The 26,307-nt window shown below is 39.5% G+C and overlaps 1 protein-coding gene across 10 annotated transcripts in view; it reads right to left on the bottom strand.

Annotated features, from left to right (window-relative positions):
* Window positions 1-227: 227 nt before the first annotated feature.
* The window catches only part of stk33 (serine/threonine kinase 33), a 247,047-nt gene continuing 220,967 nt past the window's right edge, over window positions 228-26,307 (bottom strand). For 9 of the 10 annotated variants that reach the window (XM_063061885.1, XM_063061886.1, XM_063061883.1 and 6 more), the window contains one exon: window positions 228-2,468. In XM_063061885.1, the coding sequence (XP_062917955.1) occupies window positions 2,253-2,468 (216 nt within the window). In that variant the 3' untranslated portion in view covers window positions 228-2,252. The remainder of the gene's footprint in view (window positions 2,469-26,307) is intronic. The other variant, XR_010019651.1, reaches the window with a different exon arrangement.

Raw genomic sequence — 26,307 nt, 5'->3', positions numbered from 1 at the left:
TACTGCTGCTCCCATTCCTTATGTTGTTATGCTCACCTTAAAAAAATACATTCATTAAGCATTTGGATAAGTTGTACATCCAACCAGCAAATAGAAGAAAAAAATTAAATAAGATATTGCTGAAATACAGTATAGGAGAACAATGTCCAGGAAATTTTTAAGGACAAAGTGATTTAATATCAAGCACACCATCGCACTTTTTGGAATAGGGGATACACATATGAAAAGCCAAAAAAAACTGCATATTTACAATACTGTTTCCTTGCTGCAAATGAGCACTGGCCTGCTGAATATTTCCAACATTTTCTGTTTTCTTTATTAAATATAGAGATATCTTCATCTAAATTATGTTAGTATATGATGAATTGCTGAAACAAAACAAGTCAACTTTGAAAATGTAATACATCATCATTTTCATTAAAATCAGAATATCCATACAGACTTGTAATATTGCATATTTCTTTTACTCATACAAAGGTGAAAGTGAACATTGTTTAAGAATAGAATTTTAATTTCACAATAGATGACATATCACTACTTAGTTCTCAATAATTCATTTTGTAACTATTTGATGTGACTAGTAAAACAGATAAAGGAAAAGCAATAGAAATGGTGAGAAAATAAGTTAATATAACTATTTTACATGAATCAATTACCAATCTGTTGGGTAACATTTCCTCTATCTCTTTTTTATGCTTTCCTTAAATGTCCAAAGCCCAGGGTCAATTATTTTCAACCTCTATGTGACTTTCAGCATTACAGTCTTTCACCTAGCTAGCATTCTCAACTACAAATGTTAACTACCGCTTTATTGGAGAAATTGGAGTTTGATGGGCAGATGTCACAATTGTTGCAGTATAAAACATTTTTATTTGGGTCAATGTACTTAGCCTTGATTGCAATGACAATTCCATCAAATAAGATCTCAACAAGTCACGGCACAATATTATGAAATGATTTCAGAAAGGTTTTCAAAAGTGGAGCTAATTCAAAGCAGCGACACGGACAGCACAAACATTCTTAAGCATTTGCACAGAACATAGGGTATAGAAAGACAATTTTATTTTATTTTATTGTTAACATTTTTATGATACACCTGAACTGGACACTTTTATTACAGGGTTGTGATGAAATATTAGCTAAGTGTTAATATAATGTAAGGAAATGCTTATGCTTAATGTAAAATTTATAACTGGTACAGTATTACCTTGGGGGGAAGTTTCTAATATGAATACTTCAAAAAGAAAAGATTAAAAGTTAAACCAGCTCATATAAAATAACTGGAATCACATTACAGAAGAAAAATAACATATTTTGTATTATCTATTTTCTCATTTGCTTTTTAAAGCCCTGTATATGCCATCGAAACATTAGTCAAGATCAAGCATCATTACCCTTCTCCAGTTAGCTGGATGGACTTGCACAAATTAACACATCTCAGGATTCGTGGTGCATGATGTCATGCTACAATGCATATCATATTCATTAAACAGAATTTGTACTATGTACAGCTCAGGAACAAATACATTCATTTGCATTAAATTTAGTCACAAAAGTATATCTTTACATTAATACTTGAGAAAATAAAAGACTGCTTTATCTAACATATGTTACATTTTTATCCCTCTTTGAATAAGTTGGGATCAAATTCTCAATTTACATTTCTGATAAATAACACTACAATTAATTTAACCAAGATTTAAAATGGTTGAATATTTGGAGTGAATGTAGGGCATGCTAGATAGTTGATGAAAAAATCATTTCTTCATGCCTAGTCAACTAACTACACAGAAAAATATTCTCTAATTCCTCTGGCAACATTGGCTCCTTTAGATTTTCTGAAGGTAACAACAAAATAAATAACCAATAACAGTGACTCTACTTGGCAGAACAAAGACAAATATTTTAAATAAGCTATTTCTGATTTTAACAGTACTGACATCTCTTTAGACAAGATAAATTATGAGTTTTCCAGCTACAGGCTATACCCAAAGAAATCACCATACATCTGAAGAAAGATAGACAGTGAACAGTTTCCTGGTTTCAATCTTTTTTTTGGAAATTTTATAAAATCGTGTGAAACGTACAAAGCAAATTTTTAAAAAATGCTATGCCCAACACCATTCATAGCGGTCAGCAGAATAGAAAACGCCAAATTCATCCTGTATTTTGTAATCAATCGTTCCTTCCTGAAGTATTTGCAATTGCCATCATTTTGAAGTTTAGTAGTTTTGATGTTAAAATTCTTTATTCTATGTGCTCTTTTTGTTTTTGAAAGAAGATTTAATTGTATGTTTATATCCAGAACCATTACTGGTTGGGGTTATGGATCTACGTGGCTCTGGCTTACCAGAGATAGAACCAGATCTGACTGATGGGATCAGATGTGTGGGTGACCATGCTCGTTTATCTTGCATTGGTGATCGTTTCATGCTTAATTTTGGAGAAGCCTTGCTGCTCCCAGGAGGCTGAAATTAACCAACATACAAGTGAAAATTGATCATAAAACAATTTTTAAAAGAAAGTGAGATTAAAATTTCACTATCACCCTGGGTCAAAAGTCATGGTTTGAAAATGATTATATGTTCTAAGTTAAATATTTAGAGAACTTCAGGTGAAACCTCAGGTCTCTAAATGCTTAAATTAAATTCAGATAGGTTTACAAATTATTAGAAGAAAGGATAAGCCCTGAGCACTTGATAAATCATTTTTCATATATTACTGAATTTTTCAAGCATGCAAAACAAGATAATAAGCATAAGCTGATTTAGAAACTAACTTTGAATAGACCCTTTTTACATGAAAACATGGAAGTGGCCGGTGATATAGGCCTATCTTAAGTTGTAGATATTCCAACATAACATCTTTTTTTATTGGACAACACAAATAAATAGCAGTGGAAGTGCCATTATTAAAGTGAGTTATTAAATGGAAATCAGCGTTGAAGGTATGAACCTAACCTTCCATGATGTTATGCCACTGAAGATTTTGATTTTAACCCCTACTTTAACCTCCTTGTGCAATTGGAATCAAATTCCTCACTTGCAGACCCCAGTCAGTTTGGATTGGCAACATCATCTCCTCCACAATCTCCATCAGCATAGGTGCACCACAAAGCTGTGTGCTTAGCCCTCTGCTTTACTGGCTTTATACTTATGACTGTGAGGCTAATCACAGCTCCAATAATATATTTAAGTTTACTGATGACACCACCACTGTTGGCCAAATCAAAGGTAGTGATGAATCAGAATATAGGAGGGAGATTGAAAATCTGGTTAAGAGATGCCACAACAACCTCTCACTCAATCTCAGCAAGACCAAGGAGCTGATTATTGACCTCAGGAGGAGGAAACTGGAGGTCCATACACCAAGACTCATCAGGAGGATTGGAAGTGAAGAGGGTCAGCAACTTTAAATTCTTCAGTGTTATCGTAACATAGGATCTGTCCTGGGCCCAGCACATGAAGACTATTACAAAGAAAGCATGGCACCACCTCTACTTTCTTAGAAGTTTGCAAAGATCTGGCATGTCATCTAAGACTTTAACAAACTTCTATCGATGTGTGCTGGAGAGTATATTGACTGGTTGCATCATGGTATGCAAACACCAATACCACTGAACAGAAGAGCCTACAAAAGATAATGGATATGGCCCAGTCCATCACAGGTAAAGCCCTCCCCACCACCGAGCACATCTACACGGAGCACTGTCACAAGAAAGTAGCATCCATCATCAAAGACCACAATCATTCAGACCAAGATCTCTTCTCACCGCTACCACCAGGAAGAAGGTACGGAAGGACCCACACCACCAGGTTTATGTGCAGTTATTACCCCTCAACCAGCAGGCTCTTGAACCGGGGGAATAACTTCACTCAATTTCACTCACCGCATCACTAAACTGTTCCCACAACCTCTGACTCACTTTCAAGGATTCTTCGTCTCATGTTCTCAATATTGGCTTATTTGTTTATTTATTATTATTATTGTATATTTTTTCTCAACTCAAGCTGCTAAAGCTTGAGGTACAGGCATAGCCAAGCACATTCATTTGTCAATTGCTAGGAACTTTCGGACTACTCTAGTGGTATTTTGTATTGTGGATTTCTGAAAATTTATGTAGATATTACTATGTAGTCTTAATTGTTTAATGCTATTGTGTAGTGCCTTTAGGAAGACACCAGTTGGAGATATTACTATCAGGACAATGTATTTCTTGTTTGTGTTCCAAAGTCTTTCAATTTCCTCTTTTAATTCAGCATATTTCTGATGTTTTTCACTTATTGATTTTTGTAAAATATGTGTGCTTGGAATGGCTGTATCTATTAAATAAGTGGTTCTTGCTTGTTTATCCTATATTGTTATATTTGGATGGTTATTTTGGATTGTCCTATCTGTAATAACTGATCAGTCATAATATAGTTTGTGGTATTCTGACTCTAAAACTGGATCAGGCTTGAATTTACAATAAGGTGTGATTTCATTTATGAGTTTGTATTTTAAAGCAAGATTTTGATGAATGATGTTTGTCACTTGATTGTGCCAGGTAAGTAATCAGATTATGTTAAACTGCTACAGGATCCTGTAATATGTTGGATTATTATTCTTCTTATTTTTTTGTGCATTTGTTTTCTGGTTGTCTATCTGTCCTGCTTTCATTGATTTTATTGTGTGTCTGCAAGAAAATGAATCTCATAAATTAATCACTTTGATAATAAGCTTATTTTGAACTATTTGGGGCAGCAATTAGCATTAAGTTAAGTTAGTAGATCTTTTTAAAGTTCCAAGATCATATTACTAAAATCCTTTCCACTTTGCTTCCATGCTGAAGTGATTTTATTAATAATAAGAATTGCTGAACAAACCCTTTAACCAAAGAATACCCAACTCCTTTAACAGACAGTTAAATGTAAATTTTAAATAAAATGCTTTACAAGGAACAAACCAGGCATGCTTCATGCCATGCTTTTAAAAATTGGAAAGTTTCGAAAAGATGTCATTTGATAAGTTTATTTAATACAAATAATTTTTGTGCAATGCAAACATTAATTAAGTGCATCCATAATTGTAAGTATCAGTAAATTAGATCCTACATAATTTCCTTTATATGCCTCAACTTTTGTACCACAAATAAGGAATGAAACTAACATTCCAGTTTCACTCTCCAATCTACATGTTTCCAAGTGCTTCCAATCCCAACTTTCAAATTGTCATATTGGTTAGTTCTTGCAAATACTAATCTCATCAAAAAGTTATTCCCTCCAATCCACCCCACGACACACCTTGTCCCCGGTCCAATGCTGACAAGCTGACGCAGATACAAGATACAAGACCTGTAAAGAAGATGCACCTTGACATCTATGACTTACATTATTAAGTGTCAAATTAAGTAATGAGAATCACCATTGCATTCAGCAAACTCTGTAATAACTTCCTGTCACAACACTGATTTTTACAAGATCCTATCCAGCTTTCATGAGGATTTCCAACATTTGCTACGAAACTATATCTTGTTGCATCATAAGGTAATATATCCTTAACTGTATTCTTTTAGAATAAGAAAATGATAGCAGAGATGTACCTAATCATGTGAATCATTTTAATTATTGTTTTTTGATGTTCATGTGGAAAGAATTCAGTTTTTCTTTAGCTTCCTTCTTTGCTGAATATTCACATATTGTTTCAGAGACTGCTGCTATTCCAGAAGCACATAGTATCCTTAATATTCATTGGTTCCCCTTGTCCTCATCTACCACCCCCTGAGCCTCTGCATCCAGCAGATCATTCTCCATAACTTCAATAGGACCCTACCACGAACACATCTTTACCTACCCCCCTCCCACTCACTCTTCACTTTTTGCAAAGATTGCTAGCTCTGTAATTCTCTTGTCCATTCATCCCTTCCCACTAATCTCCCTCCTGGCACTTATCCCTGCAAGTGAAAGAAGTAGACTGAAATCAATATGAGAGGTCATTCACTGGTGATGCAGTGCAAAGTTTGAAAGCAGCTTAGGAGCTTTCAACTAACTTTCTGCAGGCTGAGATCAGCAGAGGGCCAATAAAAAGCAAGGAGGTGAAAGCGGTGCAGCTTTTGTTTGAGTGGCCATTATGTAAGTGGGCCAGTGTTAGAGTGGTCCAGGTTGGGCAAGCACAGGCAGAGGTTCTAAGTAAGTAAGTAAGAAGTAAGTTTCCAGTCAGTTTTCTTTCTCTGTATTAGTACATAGCTAGGTGCGCTGAGAATGGATCCAGAGGTTGTGGAATGTTCTTTGTGTCAGATATGGGAACTCTGGGAGAACTCCAGTTTCCCTGATAACTACATTTGCACAAAGTGCATCAAACTGCAGCTCCTTAGAGATGATGTTAAGAAACTGTAGCTGCAGCTGAATGACCTCAGCTCATACAGGAAAATGAGAAGGTGATAGATAGGAGCTACAGGGAGATAGTCATCCCTAAGCTGCAGGAAGCAGGTACCTGAGTGACTGTCAGGAGAGGGAATAGGCAGCCAGTGCAGAGTACCCCTGTGACTGTTCCCTCAATAATAACAATAAGTATACTGCTTTGGGGGGGAGGGGGAATGGTCAAACAGGGAAAAGTTGCAGAGAGCAGGTCTCTGGCATTGAGTCTGGCTCTGTGGCTCAGAAGTGAAGGGGTGAGAAGAGGAATGCAATAGTGATAGGGAATTCTATAACTAGAGGAGCAGAAAACAGATTCTGTGGATGTGAAAGAGACAGCCGGATGATACGTTGCCTCCCAGGTGCCAGGGTCAGGAATGACTTGGATCGAGTCCATGGTATTCTAAAGGGGGAGGGTGAACAGCTGGAAGTCGTGATACTTATTGATACAAAAGGCATAGGTAGGAAAAGGCAGGAGGTCCTGAAGGGAGAATACGGAGAGTTAGATAGTAAGCTGTAAAGCAGGACCTCCAGGTTATTAATCTCGAGATTTCTGTTTGCACCACATGCCAGTGAGGGTAAGAATAGGATAGTTTGGCAGATGAATGCATGGTTGATGAATAGATGCATGGGACAGGTTTCAGATTTCTAGATCATTAGGAACTCTTCTGGGAAAGGTATAACTTGTACAAAATGGATGGGTTACACCTGAACATCAGTGGGATGAGATAAGTGTAACAGGGGGCCGAAATAAAAAATGGTGATGAATACAGTACTAAGGATCTTATATTTGAATGCATGCAGTATACGGAATAAGGTAGATGATCTTGTGGTGCAGTTAGAGATTGGCAGGTATGACGTTTTGGACATAACTGAAATAAGATTATACTTACAAGCTTAACATCAAAGGATACACATTGTATCGAAAGGACAGATAGGTAGGCAGAGGAGGTGGGGTGTCTCTATTGGTAAAAAATAAAATAAAATCCTTAGAAATAGATGGCACAGGATCAAAAGATGTACAATAGAATCCTTGTGGGTAGAGTTAAGAAAATGCAGGGATTAAAAGACCCTGATGGGAGTACATATGGGCATCCAAACAGTAGGCAGGATGAGGGATATAAATTACAACAGGAGGTAGAAAAGGCATGTAAAAATGGCAAAGGTGTAATAATCATGGGAGATTTCAATATGCATCTAGATTGGGAAAGTCCAGTTGGTGCTGGATTGCAAGAGGGAATTTGTAGAATGCCTATGAGATGGATTTTTAGATCAGCTCGTGGTGGAGCCGACTAGGGGAAAAGTAATTCTGGATTGGGATTGGCAGTAAAAGGAATTGCAGAGGTATGACAGAGAAGCTAGCCAAAATTAATTGGAAGGGGAGACTAGCAGGGATGACAGCAGAAAAACAATGGCTGGTGTAAATGGGGGAAATTTGTAAGGCAAAAGAAAGATACATCCTAAAGATAAAGAAGTATTTCAAAGGGAGGATGAGGCAACTGTGGCTGACAAGGGAAGTCAAAGACAGCATTAAACAACTAAAGAGAGGCCATATAATAAAGCAAAAAAACTACAGGAAGATTTTATAAAACCAGTACAAGACAACTTGATTCTGAAATGGTTCCCGAAGACTGAAAAATTGCAAATGTCACTCCACTCTTTAAGAAGGGAGGTAGGCAGAAGAAAGAAAATTATAGGCCTGTTAGCTTGACTTCAATGGTTGGAAAAATGTTGGGGGTCTATTATATAGGATGAAGTTTTGGAGTACTTGGAGGCATATGATAATGTAGTCCAAAATCTGCATGGTTTCCTTAAGGGGAAATCTTGCCTGACAAGTCTTTTGGAATTCTTTGATAAAATCACAGGCAAGATAGACAAAAGAGAGTCAGTGGAAGTTGTTTATTTTGTTTTTCAGATGACCTTAGACAAGGTGCCACACATGAAACTGTTTAACAAAACAAGAGCCTATGGTGTTACAGGAGAGATACTAGCATGGATAGAAGATTGCCTAAGTGGCAGGAGGCAAGGAGCGGGAATAAAAACAGCCTATTCTGGTTGGTTGCTGGTGACTAATGGTGTGCTGCTGGTTCGATGTAGGGTCTGCTTATTTTCACATTGTATGTCAATGATTTCGATGAAGGAAATGATGGCTTTGTGGACAAGTTTGCAGATGATCTGAAGACAGATGGAAGAGCAAGTAGTGTTGAAGAAGCAAGGTAGGGTTGCACAGTAGCATCGTGATTAGCACAATGCTTTATAGTACAGGCGACCCAGGTTCACTATCCACTACTGCCTGTAAGGAGTTTGTATATTTTCCCATGATTGCATGGGTTTTCTCCATGTTTTCTGGTTTCCTCCCACAATCCAAAGACATACCAACTGGTAGGTTAATTGATCATTGTAAATAATCCAGCGATTAAGCTAGGGTTAAATCGGGGGATTGCTGAGCAGCATGGCTTGAAGGGCCAGAATGACCTATTCTGTGCTGTTACTCAATAAATAAATAAAAGTACCTAGACATATAGGGGTATGGACAAAGAAGTGGCAGATGGAATATAATGTAGGGAAGTGCATGGTCATGTACTTTGCTAGAAGGAATAAAGGTGTGGACTATTTTCTAAATGGAGAGAAAATTTAAAAATCAGAGATGCAGAGGGACTTGGGGAGTCATCGTGCAGGATTTCCTAAAGGTTAACTTGCAGGTTGAGTCAGTGATAAGGAAGGCAAATGCAATGTTAGCATTCATTTCGAGAGGACTAGAATACAAAAGCAAAGGTGTAATGCTATGGCTTTATAAGCCATTGGTCAGGCAGCACTTGGAGAATTGTGAGCAATTTTGGGCCACGTATCAAAGAAAAGATGTACTGGTATTAGAAAGGGTCCAGAGGAGGTGCACGAGAATGATCCCAGGAATGAGAGGGTTAAAATATAGGAATATTTGATAGCTCCGAGCCTGTGCTTGCAAGAGTTTAGAAGAAAGTGGGGGGGGGGGGGGAATCTGTTGCAACCTATCAAATATTGAAAGATCTGGGTAAAGTGGGTGTGGAGATGATGTTTTCTGCAGGTGGGGAATCTAAGACCATAGGACAAAGCCTCAGAATAGAGGGACATCCCTTTAGAACAGAGAGGAGGAGAAATTTCTTTAACTGGAGGGTGGTGAATCTGTGGAATTCATTGCCACAGAGGGCTGTGCAGACCGTCATTGAGTATATTTAAGGTAGAAGTTTTGAGGTTCTTGATTAATCAGAACATCAAAGGTTATGGGGACAAGGGAGAAGAATGGGTTGAGAGGGATAATTAATCAGCCATGATGGAATGGCAGAGCAGATTCGATGGACCGAATGGCCTATTTCTGCTCCAATGTCTTATGGTCTAAGTGCGATACCTGCCCGTTCACCTCCTCCCTCACCCATCACCTCCATTCAGAGCCTCAAGCAGTCCTTCAAAGTGAGGTGACACTTCACCTGCGAGTACGTAGGGGTGATCTACTGCATCCGGTGCAGCTTCCTCTACATCAGTAAGATTATCTTCACTCCATCTGCAACAAGCAGGATTTCCTGGTGTCCAACCATTTTAATTACAAACCCCATTCCTATTCCAACATGTTGGTCACAGGGAGGCCACTCAACTTGGAGGAGCAGCACCTCATATTCCTTCTGGGTAGCCCCAACCTAAAGGCACGAACGTTGATTTCTCTAACTTCCAGTGATTCCCCCCCCCCTTTTCTTTTCATCCGTTTCCCACTCTAGCCCCTTCTTACATCTTCTCTTCTCCTTTCCTGCCTATCACCATGCCCTGGTGTCCCTCCTCCTTTCCTTTCTCTGATGGTCCACTCTGCTCTCAGATTTTTTCTTTTTCAGTCCTTTACCTCTTCCACCTATCACCTCCTAGCTTCTTCTTCATACCCATTCCACAACCACCTACCTTTCCCTTCTCCTGGCTTCAACTATCGCCTTCTAGCTTGTACTCCCCACCTTCTTATTCTGACTTCATCCCCTTTCCTTTCAAGTCCTGATGAAGGGTCTCGGTCCAAAACACCATTTATTCATTTCCATAAGTGCTGATGAGCATTTTGTGTGTGTTACTCTGGATTTCCAGCATCTGCAGGATCTCTTGCGTTTATTCATTGGTTTGTTGACATTATAAGGCATAACAAATTTTGGATGAGAAAGTAAATTCAGAGACAGAAAGATAATTAATTATTAGATAGATGATGATGATGAACTTATTGACTTAAGGATCAAGATACAACATTTCTTAAAGACATACATAAAATACTTTAAAATTTCAACAGTATTTTAACTTTTAAATACATTGCCAAAGAATTAAACAGAAAAAAGTTAATGATAAATTATATAATACCTTTCTTAGAAGACATTCAAAGTGATACACGTGAAATTGGGTGCCTTAAAGGATTCACAGGGTTTGTCATTAATGAGAAGTTGTCAACTTTTGTCAATTATTACTGAGAAGGGTGGTTTACTGCAAGAATTTTTTTAGAACATTGCATATATTGTCATAGGAGTGGTTAAGGAAGGATCATTACATTTTTTCAAAGAAGAATTGAATATTTTTAACAGCATACGGGGGGGGGGATGTATAAGAAAATGTAAACAAAGTAAACTGATTATGGATTGATCCAACCAGCATTCACGTTTCTCTCCAAACATCAAAAGGTTACATATTAAGTAAGACAGATCTTTAAATCAAGTTATAGGATCCAAGAATCTATATATGCTTCTGCTCTGATATTTAATGCTTTGGATTCTAAATCCCAAAACAGGTATTCCTTATGAAACGTTCTTAAACTTCGTATACAAAGTTAGTCTTGAACAAATCCACCTCACTGCACAAATATAGAGTCATAGACAGAATTGTCTAACTTCAGTTTAGGTAACTGACAAGGTCGAGTAAAAGGTTATCAATCTGAAATTTTCACTTAGTTTCACTCTTCACAGATGCTGTGTGATCTGCTCAGTATTTCTAACCTTCCCTGTTTTTGATTTTTTTAGAAGTTTCTTAGCAATTGTAAGATTATTTTATCACTATTAACCTGAATTGCTTAACAAGACTTAGGAAACAAATAACAATAGAAAATGCTAGAAATACTCAGCAGGTCAGGACTTATTTGTTGCAAAAGTAACAGAGTAAACACCTCTCCTGTGGGGTTGTCAACCTGAGATGTTAACTCTCTATTCTCCCACAGATGTGGCCAGATCTCCTGAGCACATGATTGGGAAGAGAGGCAGATTTGAGGTTCTAGGCTGAAGACCCTTTGTCAGTGGTCTTGACTCCACTTCTCTTCCCACAAGTGCAGCCTAATCTGCTGAGTTTTTCCAGCATTTCCTGTTTTACATTTCTAGCATCTTCAATTTATTTTAAAATATTTCCATTTCTTTGGAAACATAATCTCTGCAAATAGTAGGAGTGATTAGACTGATCACAAAGTTGTTAAAAGGTATTGCCTTATTTCTATACAATGATCTAATCAGGAGGCCCCGCAAGAAAGACTTCTGCAGCTCAGCTGTGTTTTCTACAGTAGGTGTACAAATTTCTCTCTTGAGAAACCTGATTGCATCTGTGTAATCTAATTTCATTGACATATATGTCACTGCGGGAAATATATTTCACTGGATCCACTTAAACTGGAAATGATAATTGTTTTTCTTAAACCAGTCTGAATTAAAATAATAAATCATACCACTCTGGTGTATTATGTTCTCAAGTTTCCTTTTTGACATAGTGCTAACAAAAAACTTTTTCAGTTTTTCCTCACATAACAGTTCTTTACAAAGATGTGTGGTCCAAGTTGTTTAAAACATGATAGAGAACTGTGGAAGAATAATTGATGCTTACTGTCTTGAAGCAGATACTGACTTACATCATTCATTACATACTTATTTCAAATGCATTACTACTAGACTTATTGCTTAATAAATTTGATTCCCAACTTTCAGCAACAGTGTGTTGTTGTGGCATGCTCTGTGTTTTGAAGCGTTCAGGAGGATATCGTACATTGAAGCAAAGTACTTCTTTCTGCAGGTTACTGTAATGGAGGAGCGGGTAGTGTGGAGGAAACAGAGAGCCTGCATAGAGACTTAGGTAAGTTTAGCAGAATGGGCAAAGAAGTGGCAAATGAAATACAATATTGGAAAGTGTATGGTCATGCACTTTGGTGGAAGAAATAAATGGGCAGATTATTATTTAGATGGGGAGAGAATTCAAAATGCAGAAATGCAAAGAGACTTGGGAGTCCTTGTGCAAGATACCCTAAAGGTTAACCTCCAGGTTGAGTCGGCTGTGAAGAAGGCGAATGCAATGTTGGTATTCATTTCTAGAGGTATAGAATACAAGAGCAGGGCTGTGATGCTGAGGCTCTATAAGGAGCTTGTGAGACCACACTTGGAGTATTGTGTGAAGTTTTGGGCTCCTTATTTTAGAAAGGATATACTGACATTGGAGAGGGTTCAGAGAAGACTCACAAGAATGATTCCAGGAATGAGAGGGTTACTGTATGAGGAACGTCTGGCAGCTCTTGGGCTGTATTCCCTGGAGTTCAGGAGAATAAGAGAAGATCTCATAGAAACATACCGAATGTTAGAAGGCCTAAACAGATTAGATATGGCAAAGTTACTTCCCATGGTAGGGAAATCTAGGACAAGAGGGCACAACCAGGATTGAAGGATGTCCATTTAGAACTGAGATGCGGAGAAATTACTTAGTTAGAGGGTGGTAAATCCATGGAATTTGTTGCCACGAGCGGCTGTGGAGGCCAAGTCATTGGGTGTATTTAAGGCAGAGATAGATAGGTTCTTGATTAGCCACAGCATCAAAGGGTATGGGGTGAAAGCAGGGGAGTGAGGACGACTGGAAGAATTGGATCAGCCCATGACTGAATGGTGGAGCAGACTCGATGGGCCGAACGCCCTACCTCTGCGCCTATATCTTATGGTCTTATGAAAAAAGTACTGCTTTTCTTGCATCTTGAGCACCATAGGGAGAGGGTGTGTGCTATAATATAAACTCATTGGACCAAAACTGAACCGGAAAAAGTAACATAAATCTCTAAACTTTAAATCTTTACCTCTCTGATACTCAATACTGGCACATCTCAAGGATGCATGTTTAGCTCATTGTTCTACTCTCTCTACACCCATGACTGTGTGGCCAGGCATAGCTCAAATGCCATCAATAACTTTGCAAGCAGAATTTCAGATGGTGACGAGAAGGCGTACAGGAGCGAGACAGTTCAGCAGTTGAGTGGTGTCGCAGCAACTACCTTGTACTCAACATCAGTAAGACCAAAAGAATTGACTGTGGACTTCAGAAAGAATAAGTTGAGGAAACACACACCAGTCCTCATCAAGGGATCAGAAGTGGAAAGGGTGAGCAATTCCAAGTTCCTGGGTATCAACATCTCTGAGGATCTATCCTGGACCCAATATATTGATGCAGTTACAAAGAAGGCATGACAGCAACTGTATTTCATTAGGAATTTGAGGAGTTTGACATCTCACCAAAGACATTTGTAAATTTTACAGATGCACCATGGAGAACAATCTGACTGGCTGCATCAGCATCTGGTCTGGGGGAGGGGTGGGAGTGGAGGCCAGTGCACCGCATTGAAATAAGCTACAGGAAGTTGTAAACTCAGTCAGCTCCATCATGGGCACTAGTTTCCCCAGCATACAGGACATCTTCAAGGAGTGATGCCTCAGAAAAAGTGGCATCCATCATTAAGAACCCCTATCAACCAGGACATGCCCACTTCTCATTACTACCATCAAGGAGGAGGTCATCATCATCATCATCATCATCATCAGGTGCCATGCCCAGTTTGAGCTTTGACTGCCATGGCCCACACACTCCTGTTTCGGGTCCAGTGGATGAATTCATTGGTATTCATTTCCAGTTCTGCTGTCTCCATCATCATTTGTCCTTGTCTTCCTCTTGCTTTCTTCCCTTCAATCTTTTCCATAATTACCGAGCATTCTAACTCCTCTTTCCTAATCACATGCCCAATGAAGTTACGTTGCCTTTTCATGATCTCATACATTATTTCTCTTTTTGTGTTTGCTCTGTTAATGACATCCTCATTAGATACTTGTTTCGTCCATGATACTCTTTCCATCCTCCTCAAAAACCACATCTCTGCTGCTTCAATTCGTTTCCTCACGTTACTAGATATTGCCATATAACATAACTGGATAAACGTAACATTTCAGTACTCTCAGGCGAGTTGTCATGCCTAGTTTAGTATTGGTCAGTATACTCTTCATTCTCATAAAATTGTCTTTTGCCATCCATATTCTTTTTTTCATGTCCATGTCGCACCTGCCATCTGATGTCAACCAGCTTCCTAAGTAGCAAAAGTTCTGTACTTGTTTTATGTCTTCCCTGTTTATTCTCAGCCTGCAGATAGGATTCTCCTTCTTTTTGGATATCACTATACATTCTGTCCTTTTGCAATTGATAGATAGACCCATTTTTGCACTTTCTTCAAAGACTATATCAATTAAGTTTTGTAGATCTTCCTCCGTACTTGCAATTAACAGTGTCATCCGCATATCTGAAATTATTGATGTTTTCACCGCCAACTTTGATTCCCAAGATGTCTCTTATTTTTTGTAATATTGTTTCACTGCACACATTAAATAAATCAGGGGAGAAAACATACGTCTAACGCCGCTCCTGATTTTCATAAACTGACTCACTTCTCCATCTATTCTTACAGCGGTAGTTTGTTCCCAGTACAGATTTCTGATTACTCGGAGGTCTTTCAAACCTAGATCTAGAGTTTCCTGTAATATTTCAAATAACTTATTATGCTTCACTTTATCAAATGCTTTTGTGTAGTCGATAAAATAAATCCTTTTGCACTTGAATAGCTCGTTCTGATAGTATCCTTAACATCAATATTGCGTTTCTTGTACCTTTATCTTTCACAAAACCACATTGTTCTTTACCTATTTCAGCTTGAATCTTACTTTTAGCTCTTGACATCAAAATTCTTAGAAGTATCTTGGTGATATGACTCATTAAACTTATGGTCCTATGTAATTCACATCCTATTGCTCCAGGTTTCTTAGGAGGAGGTACACACTCAATAATTCAGGAACAGCTTCTTCCCCTCTGCCATCAGATGTCTGAATAGTCAGTGAACCCATGAACACTACCTCAGTCTTGTTTTTCTCTTTTAGCACTACTTTAATACATATTGTTTATACTTCTTATTGAAATTTACATTTATAAAAAATATATTGCAATGTACCGCTGGCACATAACAACAAATTTCGCAACATATGCCAAAGATATTAAACCTGATACAGATTCTGAAATCCAAAGAGTTATTAGATAAAAAAGAGTATTTAAAGTTCCATATATGGGTCATTGGTGCACTTCACAAAATGCTGGAGGAACTCAGCAGAAGAGGCAGTATCAATGGAAATGAATTGATAGTCAATGTTTTTGGGATAAGACCCTTCTTCAGGACTGAAAAGGAAGGGGAAAGATAGAATAGAAAGGTGAGGTAGGGTATAGATCTATCATCTATCTAGAAGGTGATAGATAAGCCAGGTGGGTGGGAAAGGTCAAGGACTGAAGAAGAGGGAATCTGATAGGAGCAGAGAGTGGACCATAGGAGAAAGGAGAGAAAGGGAAGAAGGACAGCACGCAGGGGGAAGTAACAGGCTAGTGTGTCCACGTCAACCCGAGCTACAAATCTTTTCCAGCATCTTAACGTAATAGGCAGATGAGAAGAGGTAAAAGAGGAATAGAGGAGGTGGGGTGGAGAATTTGTTTACCAGAAGAAGATATCAATATTCATGCCATCAGACAAAATATAAGATGTTGCACCTGCACCCTGAGGTGGCCTCTTCTTGGCACAAGAGAAGGCCTTGGACCGATATATTGGAATGAGAACGGGAACTAGAATTAAAATATTTGGCCACCGGGAAGACCTGCTTGTGGATCGGAGGTGCTCGATGAAGCTGTCCCCCAACTTACAATAGGTCTCACCAATGTAGAGGAGGCAGCATCGCAGACATCCCACCCTGCAAAAACTCACTTCAGGGAGGTAGCATCATCAATTTGCGGGAGACTTCCGGGAGAGGTGGGATGTCTGCAATAGAGTAGCTCCTTAGCAGCTAGCCAGCTAGTTTAAATAACATTAGCTATGCTAATGAACGAATGACACCTGTTAAACTCACCTCAACATGTCTTTTACAGTCTTAACCCACCATGGGCAATAGAAAAGTCACTGTTGCAAACAATGCAGCGAGCAACACTGTCATTATTTTGACCCCTATTAGGCAGAGGTACACTTTAGTGTAGTCTGGGGTGACGTATGTTTTATATTTTCTTTTTTTGGAACACTCTTCCACTCTGACTTTTTTTGGAACTCCCTTGCTCTTGCTCTCGCTCGTGATCACTCTCACTCGTGTTTGCTTTCTTGCTCTCACTCTGTCTTGCTCTCGTGCTCTGTCTCTCGCAGTCGCTCTCTCTCGTGCTTGCTTTCTTGCTCTTGCGTTTGCTCTCTCACTCTCTCTCGCGCGTTCTCTCACACTCGCTCTCAAAAAAATCAAATTCTGGGACATTGTATATAATTTGCAGGCATCAGAGAGCCACTATTAATTTGCGGGAGACTCCCGGAACTTCCAGGGGAAGTGGGATGTCTGGCATCGGGAGCACCAGGCACACTAGACGATCCCAGCAAATTTGCAGGTGAAGTGTTGCCTCACTGGAAGGACCGCCTGGGGCCCTGAATGGGGGTGAGGGATGAGGTGTATGGACAGGTGTAGCATTTAAGCTGCTTGTAGAGATAAGTGCCGGGAGGGAAGAATGGACAAGGAAGTTGCGGAGGGAGCAATCCCTGCGGAAAGTGGGGGGGAGATAAAGATACATTTAGTGGCCCAAAATGTCAACTATCTATTCACTTTCAAAGATGTTGCCTGACCTTCTGACTTCCTCCAACATTTTGTGTATTTTGCTTTGGATTTCCAGCATCTGCCAACACCCTTGTGTTAATTATTAGTGCACTTAACTAGGCAGTAGTATAACTGAATGCATAGTAGAACTGAATGTAAGAAAGCAGCACCCATCATCAAAGACTCCACCATCCAAGCCATGCTCTCTTCACACTACTACCAGCGGGAATCCTTAGGTCACACACCACCAGGTTCAGGAACAGTTATCATCCAACATCAGGCTCCTGAACCAGTGTGGATAACTTCAATTACCATAATCCTGAATTGATTCCATGACCTACAGACGCACTTTCTAGGACTCTCTACAACTCATCTTCTCAATATTTATTTCTAATTTACATAATTTATCTTCTTTTGCACATTGTTTGTCAGTCTTTGTTTATAATTTTTCATAAATTCTATTGTATTCTTTTTTCCCATAAATTTCTGTAAGAAAATGAATCTCAAGGTAATATACAGTTCCATATATGTACTTAACCATACGTCCTTCAGACATAGGAGCAGAATTAGGCTATTTGGCCCATCGAGACAGTTCTGCTATTCCATTATGGCTGATTTATTATCCTTCTCAACCTCACTCCTGCCATTTCCCTGTAACCTTTGACAGCCTTACCATCAAGAAACTGTCAACTTCTGCTTTAAATACATTCATGACTTGGCCTCCATAGCCATCTGAATTTCACAGATTATATTTTGATAATAAATTTACGTTGAATGTTGAATGGAGTAAAAACTGAGAGCGGTAAGCGTAAAGGAGTTGGGGGCTTACTGCTCTGGTTAACAATGGACGGTGCAATCCAGGTCATATTACGAACGAGGAACGTGTTTGTAGACCGGATATTGAACTTTTTGCTGTTGGACTCCGGCCATATTCCACTGAGATACAACACTGGGCGTCACAGGAGGTTGTCCTGCCTGTGGCCATCGAACTTTGCAGCTCCTCCTGTGGAGGGTCAGACACCCTGAGCCAATAAGCTGGTCCTGGACTTATTTCCATCTGGCATAGTTTGTATATTGTTGTTTGATTGTTTGTGGTTTTTGTATTGCTATATTTATGTTCTATTTTTGTTTGGTGCAGCTGTAACGAAACTCAATTTCCCTCGGGATCAATAAAGTATATCTATCTATCTAAAGAACAAAATGATAAATAGAAATACTAATATTGGAGATTGTAAAGAAAGAATATAGATTTGAGGAGCAAAATCAACACACATACATGGAAACAAGATCACCAGGAACAAACGTGGCAAGCATTGACATCAGTACTACAAGTTTGAAATCCAACTGAGAGGGTCCCACTTTTAAATCTCTTAGAAGCTCTTCCTTCAGTTAGTCCTGACGAAGGGTCTCGGCCTGAAACATCGACTGTACCTCTTCCTAGAGATGCTGCCTGGCCTGCTGCGTTCACCAACAACTTTGATGTGTGTTACCAAAGGGAAACTGTTAGCTTACTTTTTCTGTGATAATACTGAAGTGCAAATACTTGCTTTGTTCATTGCATGTTGTAAACTTCTGCATCTATATGCTACAATTCAATCTGAATTGCTGTAATTTTCTGTTTTCCTTGGATTTACAACTAAGGTTCCCCTAGAAAAACTTTTGTCCATTGTATTAGAGACAGATGTCTACGATCTGTAACTTATCCTGATTCAAAAAATCCCTCTGGAAAAATGTGCCTCAGGGTCAGTAATCCACGTCTGAAATGCTTGGATCTATCTGTATAGTTTTGAACTCTCTAATAGACGTCATAGTGTTAAAACAGCTAATCAACTTTATAAACAATGAAAGGCAATGAGCAGTTCTAAATTGAATGGAACAGCCAATCTCCAAAATAAATTGATTACTAGAAAATGAAACACATTTAACTCACAGTCCTTCAAACTGAGCTCATGCCTGATGAGCATTTCATGCACAGAATTCTGTTCCAGTCAAACAAAAATACCGTTCAACTAAGGGAAATCAGGATATAGTGGCAAAATAATTGATTGCATAAGTATTCACCTCCTTCAGGTCAGTATTTAGTAGATGCACCTTTGGCAACAATTACAGCCTTGAGTCTCTGTGGATAGGTCTCTATCAGCTTTGCACACCTGGACAATGCAATCTTTCCCCATTTTTATTTACAAAACGGCTCAAGCTCTGTCAGATTGCATGGGGATCATCAGTTAACAGCCCTTTTCAAGTCCAGCCACAAATTCTCAATTGAATTGTGGTCTGGACTCTGACTTGGTCACTCCAGGACATTAATGTTGTTGTTTTTAAATCATTCCTGTGTAGTTTTGGCTTTATGCTTGGGGTCATTGTCTTGCTAGAAAACAAACCTCTCCCAACTCACAGTTCTCTGGCAGACTGTATCATTTTTCCCTGTATTTTGCTGTATTCATTTGACAAATAAACCTTCTTCCAGCTGACTTCAGTCTCCCACATGCCTTCAGGCAAAATCTAGACAAGATTTCATGTGAGTTTTTTTCAACAGTGGCTTTTTCTTTGCCACCTCCCATAAAGCTATGATTGGAGAAGCACCCAGGCAACAGTTGTTGTATGCACAGTCTCTACCATCTCAGCCACTGAAGCTTGTAACTCCTCCAGAGTTGTCATGGGTCTCTTGGTGGCCTCCTTCACTAGTCCCCTTCTTACACGGTCACTCAGTTTTTGAAGACAGTCTGCTCTTTCCATTTCTTGATGATTGGCTTATCTCTACTCCAAGGGATATTCAGTGACTTGAAAATTTTCTTGTATCCATCACCTGACTTGTGCTTTTCAATAACCTTTTTACAGAGTTGCTTGGAGTGCTCCTTTGTCTTCATGGTGTAATTTTTGCCATGATACTGACTCACCAGCAGTTGGACCTTCCAGATGCAGGTATATTTTGACTACAATCAATTGAAACACCTTGACTGCACACAGGTCTCAAAAAACAGATTTCTATTTAACTAATTATGTGACTTCTAAAACCAATTGGCTGCAACAGTGATAATTTGGTGTGTCATATAAAAGGGGGAGGGTGATTACTGATTATTCTGTGTTTTATATTTGTAATTAACTTAGATTACTTTGCAGAGATCTGTTTTCACTTTGACACTAATAGACTTTTCCTGTTGATCAGTGTCAACAAATCCAAATTAAATCCACTGTGATTTAATGTTGTAAAACAATAAAACGTGAAAACTTCCAAGGGGTGTGAATACTTTTTATAGGCACTATATATATTTAACTTTACATAGCAGGTATCTTATTGAAACATCTGACCCACTGCTCTGAACCTGTGAGAGACCATTATAAACAGCAATATAAACAGGAACGGATTAATCTGTTCACAAGCTCTGATGTTGTCTGTATTCACTTATCCAATAACCTTACATAATATCAAATGATAGAGGATAGATTATTAGAAGCAGCTGATAAGGCATCTGATTTAAATATTACAAAAGTTTAGACTGAGTATTGCTGAAATGAGTAGATCTATGTCTCCTTAAACTCCTAATGAAATATCGTCTTTTTATTTGCATCAATATGTTGGGCCCAGGATAGATCATCAGAGATGTTGACACCCAGGAACTTGAAACTGTTGAACCTATCCACTTCTGTTCCCTTGATGAGAATTAGTGCGAGTTCCTTCGAATTCCCTTTCCTGAAGTCCACAATCAATTCCTTGGTCTTACTGATATTGAGTGCAAAGTTGTGGCAGTGACACCACTCAGCCAGCTGATCTATCTAACTCCTGTACACCTATTCATCACCATTCAAAATTCTGCCAATAACCATTGTGTCATCAGCAAATTTATAGATGCCGTATGAGCTGTGTCTAGCCACACAAATGTGGACATAGAGAGAGTAGAGCAGTGAGATTAACCAGTGTTAATTGTCATTGAGGATGAGACATTATTTCTGACCACACCGACTGTGGTCTCTTGATAAGGAAGTCAAGGATCCAGTTGCAGTGAGAGGTACAGAGGCTCAAGTTTTGGAGTCTGTTAATTAGAACTGATGGTATAATTGTGTTGAACACTGAGCTGCAAGCTATAAACCTGATATTGGTATTACTATTGTCCAGGTGATCCAAGACCAAGTGGAAAGCCAGTGAGATTGCATCCACTGTAGATCTATTTGGTAATAGGCAAATTCAAGTCAAGTCACTTTTTATTGTCATTTCGACCATAACTGCTGGTACAGTACACGGTAAAAACGAGACAATGTTTTTCAGGACCATGGTGCAATGTGAAACAATACAAAAACTACACTGAACTATGTAAAACAACACAAAAACTACACTAGACTACAGACCTACCCAGGACTGCATAAAGTGCACAAAACAGAGCAGGCATTACAATAAATAATAAACAAGACAATAGGCAGAGTAGAGGGCAGTAGGTTGGTGTCTGTCCAGGCTCTGGGTATTGAGGAGCCTGATGACTTGAGGGAAGAAACTGTTACATAGTCCGGTTGTGAGAGCCCGAATACTTCGGTGCCTTTTGCCAGATGGCAGGAGGGAGAAGAGTTTGTATGAGTGGAGCGTGGGGACCTTCATAATGCTGTTTGCTTTGCGGATGCAGCACGTGGTGTAAATGTCTGTAATGGCAGGAGAGAGACCCCGATGATCTTCTCAACTGACCTCACTATCCACTGAAGGGTCCTGCGATCCGAGATGGTGCAATTTCCGAACCAGGCAGTGATGCAGCTGCTCAGGATGCTCTCAATACAACCTCTGTAAAATGTGGTGAGGATGGGGGGTGGGAGATGGATTTTTCAAAGCCTTCGCAGAAAGTAGAGACGTTGCTGGGCTTTCTTTGCTATGGAGCTGGTGTTGAGGGACAGGTGAGATTCTCTGCCAGGTGAATACCAAGAAAATTGGTGCTCTTAATGATCCCTACGGAGGAGTCATCAATGTTCAGCAGAGAGTGGTCGTTTCATGTCCTCCTGAAGTGAACAACCATCTCTTATTCATATTCAAAGAGAGGTTGTTGGTTCTGCACCAGTCCGTTAGCCGCTGCACCTCCCCTCTGTATGCTGACTCATCGCTCTTGCTGATGGACGTGTCATTGGCGTACTTGATGATGTGGTTCGAGCTGTGTGTTGCAGCACAGTTGTGGGTCAGCAGAGTGAACGGCAGTGGACTGAGCACACAGCCCTGGGGGGCCCCCGTGCTCAGTGTGATGGTTGGAGATGCTGCTTCCGATCCGGACTGACTGAGGTCTCCCAGTCTGGAAGTCTAGGATCCAGATGCAGAGGGAGGTGTTGCAGTGGCTCCAGGTCGTTGCTTAGACAGATGTTGATTCTAGCCATAACCAACCTCTCAAAGAACTTAATCACAGTAGATGTGACTACCACTGCGTGGGTCATTGAGGTGGTCCACCCTGCTCTTCTTGGGCATTTGTATGATTGTCCCCTTTTTGAAGCAAGTGGGAACCTCTGACTGCGGCAGTGAGAGATTGAAGATGTTCTTGAACACTCCAGAAGTTGATTGGCACAGGTTTTCAGGGCCCCATCAGACACACCATCAGGGTGTGACACCTTGCAAGGGTTCATTCACTTGAAAGATGTTCTGACGTCAGCCTCCAAGACAGAGATCACAAGATCTCTCTTTCAAACCATGCATAAAAGGCATTGAGCACATCTAAAACTGACAAACTTCTATAGATGTGTAGTGGAAAGTATATTGACTGGCAGCATCACAGCTCGGTATGGAAGCACCAATCCCCTTGAATGGAAAATTCTACAAAATGTAGTGGATACAGCCCAGTCCATTACAGGAAACGCCCTCCCAACAAATGAGCACATTTACATGAAATGCTGTCGCAGGAAAGCAGTATCTATCATCACGGACCCCCACTGCACAGGACATGCTGTCTTCTCATTGCTGCCATTAGGAGGAAGGTACAAGAGCCTTAGGTTTAGGAACAGTTACTACCCCTCGACCACTAGGCTCTTGAACGAGGGTATAACTTCACTCATCTTCACTTACTCCATCATTGAAATGTTCCCACAAGCAATGGACTCACTTTCAATGACTCATCTCATGTTCTCAATATTTATTGCTTTTTATTTATATTATTGTTTCTCCTTTTTGCATTTGCACAGTTTGTTGTCTTCTGCACTCTGGTTGAACGCTCTGTTGGGCAGTCTTTCATTGATTTTGTTATAGTTTCTATAGATTTGCTGAGTATGGCCACAAGAAATTGAATCTCAGGGTTGTAAGTGGTGACATATATGCACTTAGATAATAAAATTTACTTTGAACTTTAAGAGAAGCCTCAGTCATTATGATATTAGGTTTCAGTTTATAGAAGGTGATGGCCTGCAGACCCAGAGCTGATGTACATCCAATTCCACCTCTAACCTTAATCACAAGTGTTTTATCAACCTTAAAATAGCCTTCCATAGGTCATACCTGGACTTCTTGCAAAGCTTTGGATCACTGCAGTCTATGAATCTCCTGGTTCATCCACAGCTTTTGGTTTGGGTATGACCAGTATGTTCTCATAGGCATATGCCCATCCACACAGGTCTTGATGGAGTTGGTAGCTCGGAGATGAATCCCTGAATATTGTCCAGTCCACCATTTTAAGGCAGCCTTGTAAGTACTCCTCTGCCTCCCTTAACTATACCTTCTTGGTCCTCACCACTGATACTATGGTCTGTAGTCTCTTTCTATATGATGGGAGGAGAAATACAGTCAGGTGATCAGACTTTCCAAAGTATAGGTGTGAGATGGCACATTAAGTGTTGCTGCTAGTGGTATAACAGTGAGCAAGTGTGTTGGCTCCTTTGATTCCACAGTTTGTCACGATGGCCTCATTGAAATCTCCTTCAAAGATAAGGAAGGCCTCAGAATGCTCAGTTTAATGACTCCTGATTATGTTGCTCAACTCATCCAGAGCCTGCCTGACATTTGCCTGAGGTGGAATGTAACCACTACCAGGATGATGGCAGAAAACTCCCTTGGATAACATTTGACCATTAGATGTTCCAGATTGGTTGAGCAAAACTGAGAGAGAACTGCCACATTTGTGCAATACGATGAGTTAATCATAAAGCATATACCACTTGCTCTGCCATTAAAAGGCTGAGCTGTCCTGTCTTTGCAGACAATGGTGAAACCATCCAGCTGCAACGCTGCATTCGAAATGGCAGGGGATAGGCACGCTTCAATGAAGCAAAGACACAACAGTCTCTGATCTCCCTCTGGTACAGCAATCTCACTTTGAGATCTTCAATTCAATTTTCCTGAGACTGTACATACATCAGCAGGATAGTCTGCAGTGGAAGTCTAAGGCCTCTGCATTTCAATAGTGACCGTTAACTGGCGTGGTGTCCCCGCTTCCACTTTCTTAAAGGGGAACAGCAGTTGCGACCCAAGTCTGCCATCTGAGGTTCAGTGATTTTGAGTATTGATAGACCTTTTAAACACATTAAGGTGATACTGCCTACTGTAGTAACCATAGCTGGGACTGTGGATTTCACCTGTAGTAGTCCTAAATGGGAATATTTGATGATTTCTATTGGAGCTGCATGCAAATAGTCACCACTATTTGGTGCCATCTTACCAGAACATGTACACAATCCTTTGCCATATTTCTTTCATTTGTGGCATTGAAATCATCATCTTCAAGTGTTGTTTTAGTTCATAAAACTCTACCTGAGCAATATTTTGTGTTAATGTTTTATAAATGTTTATTCCTGATTAGCAGTATGGTGCATGACCAACCTCGATAATTTCAGGAATGCTTGCAGATATTAAACTTCTTTCATACTTTTAAACTTCACTTACTCACGTTGTGTATAATTTGTGGGTATTTTACAGGTCTAGCTTCACATAGAGTGGATTTCCGTTAATAGGGCCATCAGTTAATTTGGGCAGCCACTTATCTGGGACAAATCTTAAAGACTAAAAAAATTTGAAAAAATAAATGAGACTTCCTTTGTATATTTAGGGCACTATGCTGCTTAATTGGGACACAAGACTGTTGCTGAACGGTTTCTAACTCGCATCAGTCACATACACTTATGTGGCATCTGACCCAATACCGTGCTTAGAGCAAACAGATCTTAAATAGAGTTAGTTGCATGTGGTTGTGTTCAAAAAGCAGTGACTTTTGTCACTGACAGCTGATGAGAAATAAGTAGTAAGACAAATCAAAGCTGTTTTGCTCATTGCAATTTCAAACATTCAGGCTTGGATATGAGAGAAACAGACAGAAGTGAAAATTAAACTCTTTCACTCCTTCAGCATGTTTGGAACCATGAAGAATGTGAAGGTATCATCAATCACCTTCAAAGTTACAATGAAAATGAAGATTTGGGGGATGTAACAGTTTCTAACAACTTCAGTCCCATGTACTTACGTAGGCGTTAAGACACTACACTGTGCTTAGAGCAAACAGTTTTTCAATGGTGGCAGTTGTGTATGCTTGTGTTATGTTATTCATTTGGGCTGACCAATAGTGAATTAAAAAGCAGTGATCGTTGACACTACTTCATGTAGAAAGGCAATGAAAACAGTCGATTATCTGCACTAGGTGCCTGTACTGATTTTGTTCATTTACAGTCAATCAAAAGAAGACGACAGCATACACTACATGAACTCTTCAGTCGATAACTTCTAGGAACTAATGCACAGTTTTATAGTACTGTAGTATTATTGTTAGTGTTCCAATTGTTCTTTATTTCATTTAAATACATTATTTGTGGCAACTCTCTTAAATGGTAGTTTGTTTTTTTTAAACTATTTCCATGAAAATTCAGCTAATTGGGGCAGATTCTGCATTCCTAGTTTCTTATGAATGTGTGACTCAAGTTTGCTGCATTAAGTACTTGTGGTATATTTCTGTTTCTCTCTCAGTTTTAGTCTTATTCAATTGTATATGTGAGTACTGCCCAATAAAGCACTGGAGCTTGAACGCTATATCCTGACTCCTGTATTCAATTGAGTG

This window comes from Mobula hypostoma, chromosome 11 (genome assembly GCF_963921235.1).
Source record: "Mobula hypostoma chromosome 11, sMobHyp1.1, whole genome shotgun sequence".
Taxonomy (NCBI): domain Eukaryota; kingdom Metazoa; phylum Chordata; class Chondrichthyes; order Myliobatiformes; family Myliobatidae; genus Mobula; species Mobula hypostoma.
Note: the sequence above shows the minus strand (reverse complement) of the source record. Positions and strands in the feature narration are given on the sequence as shown.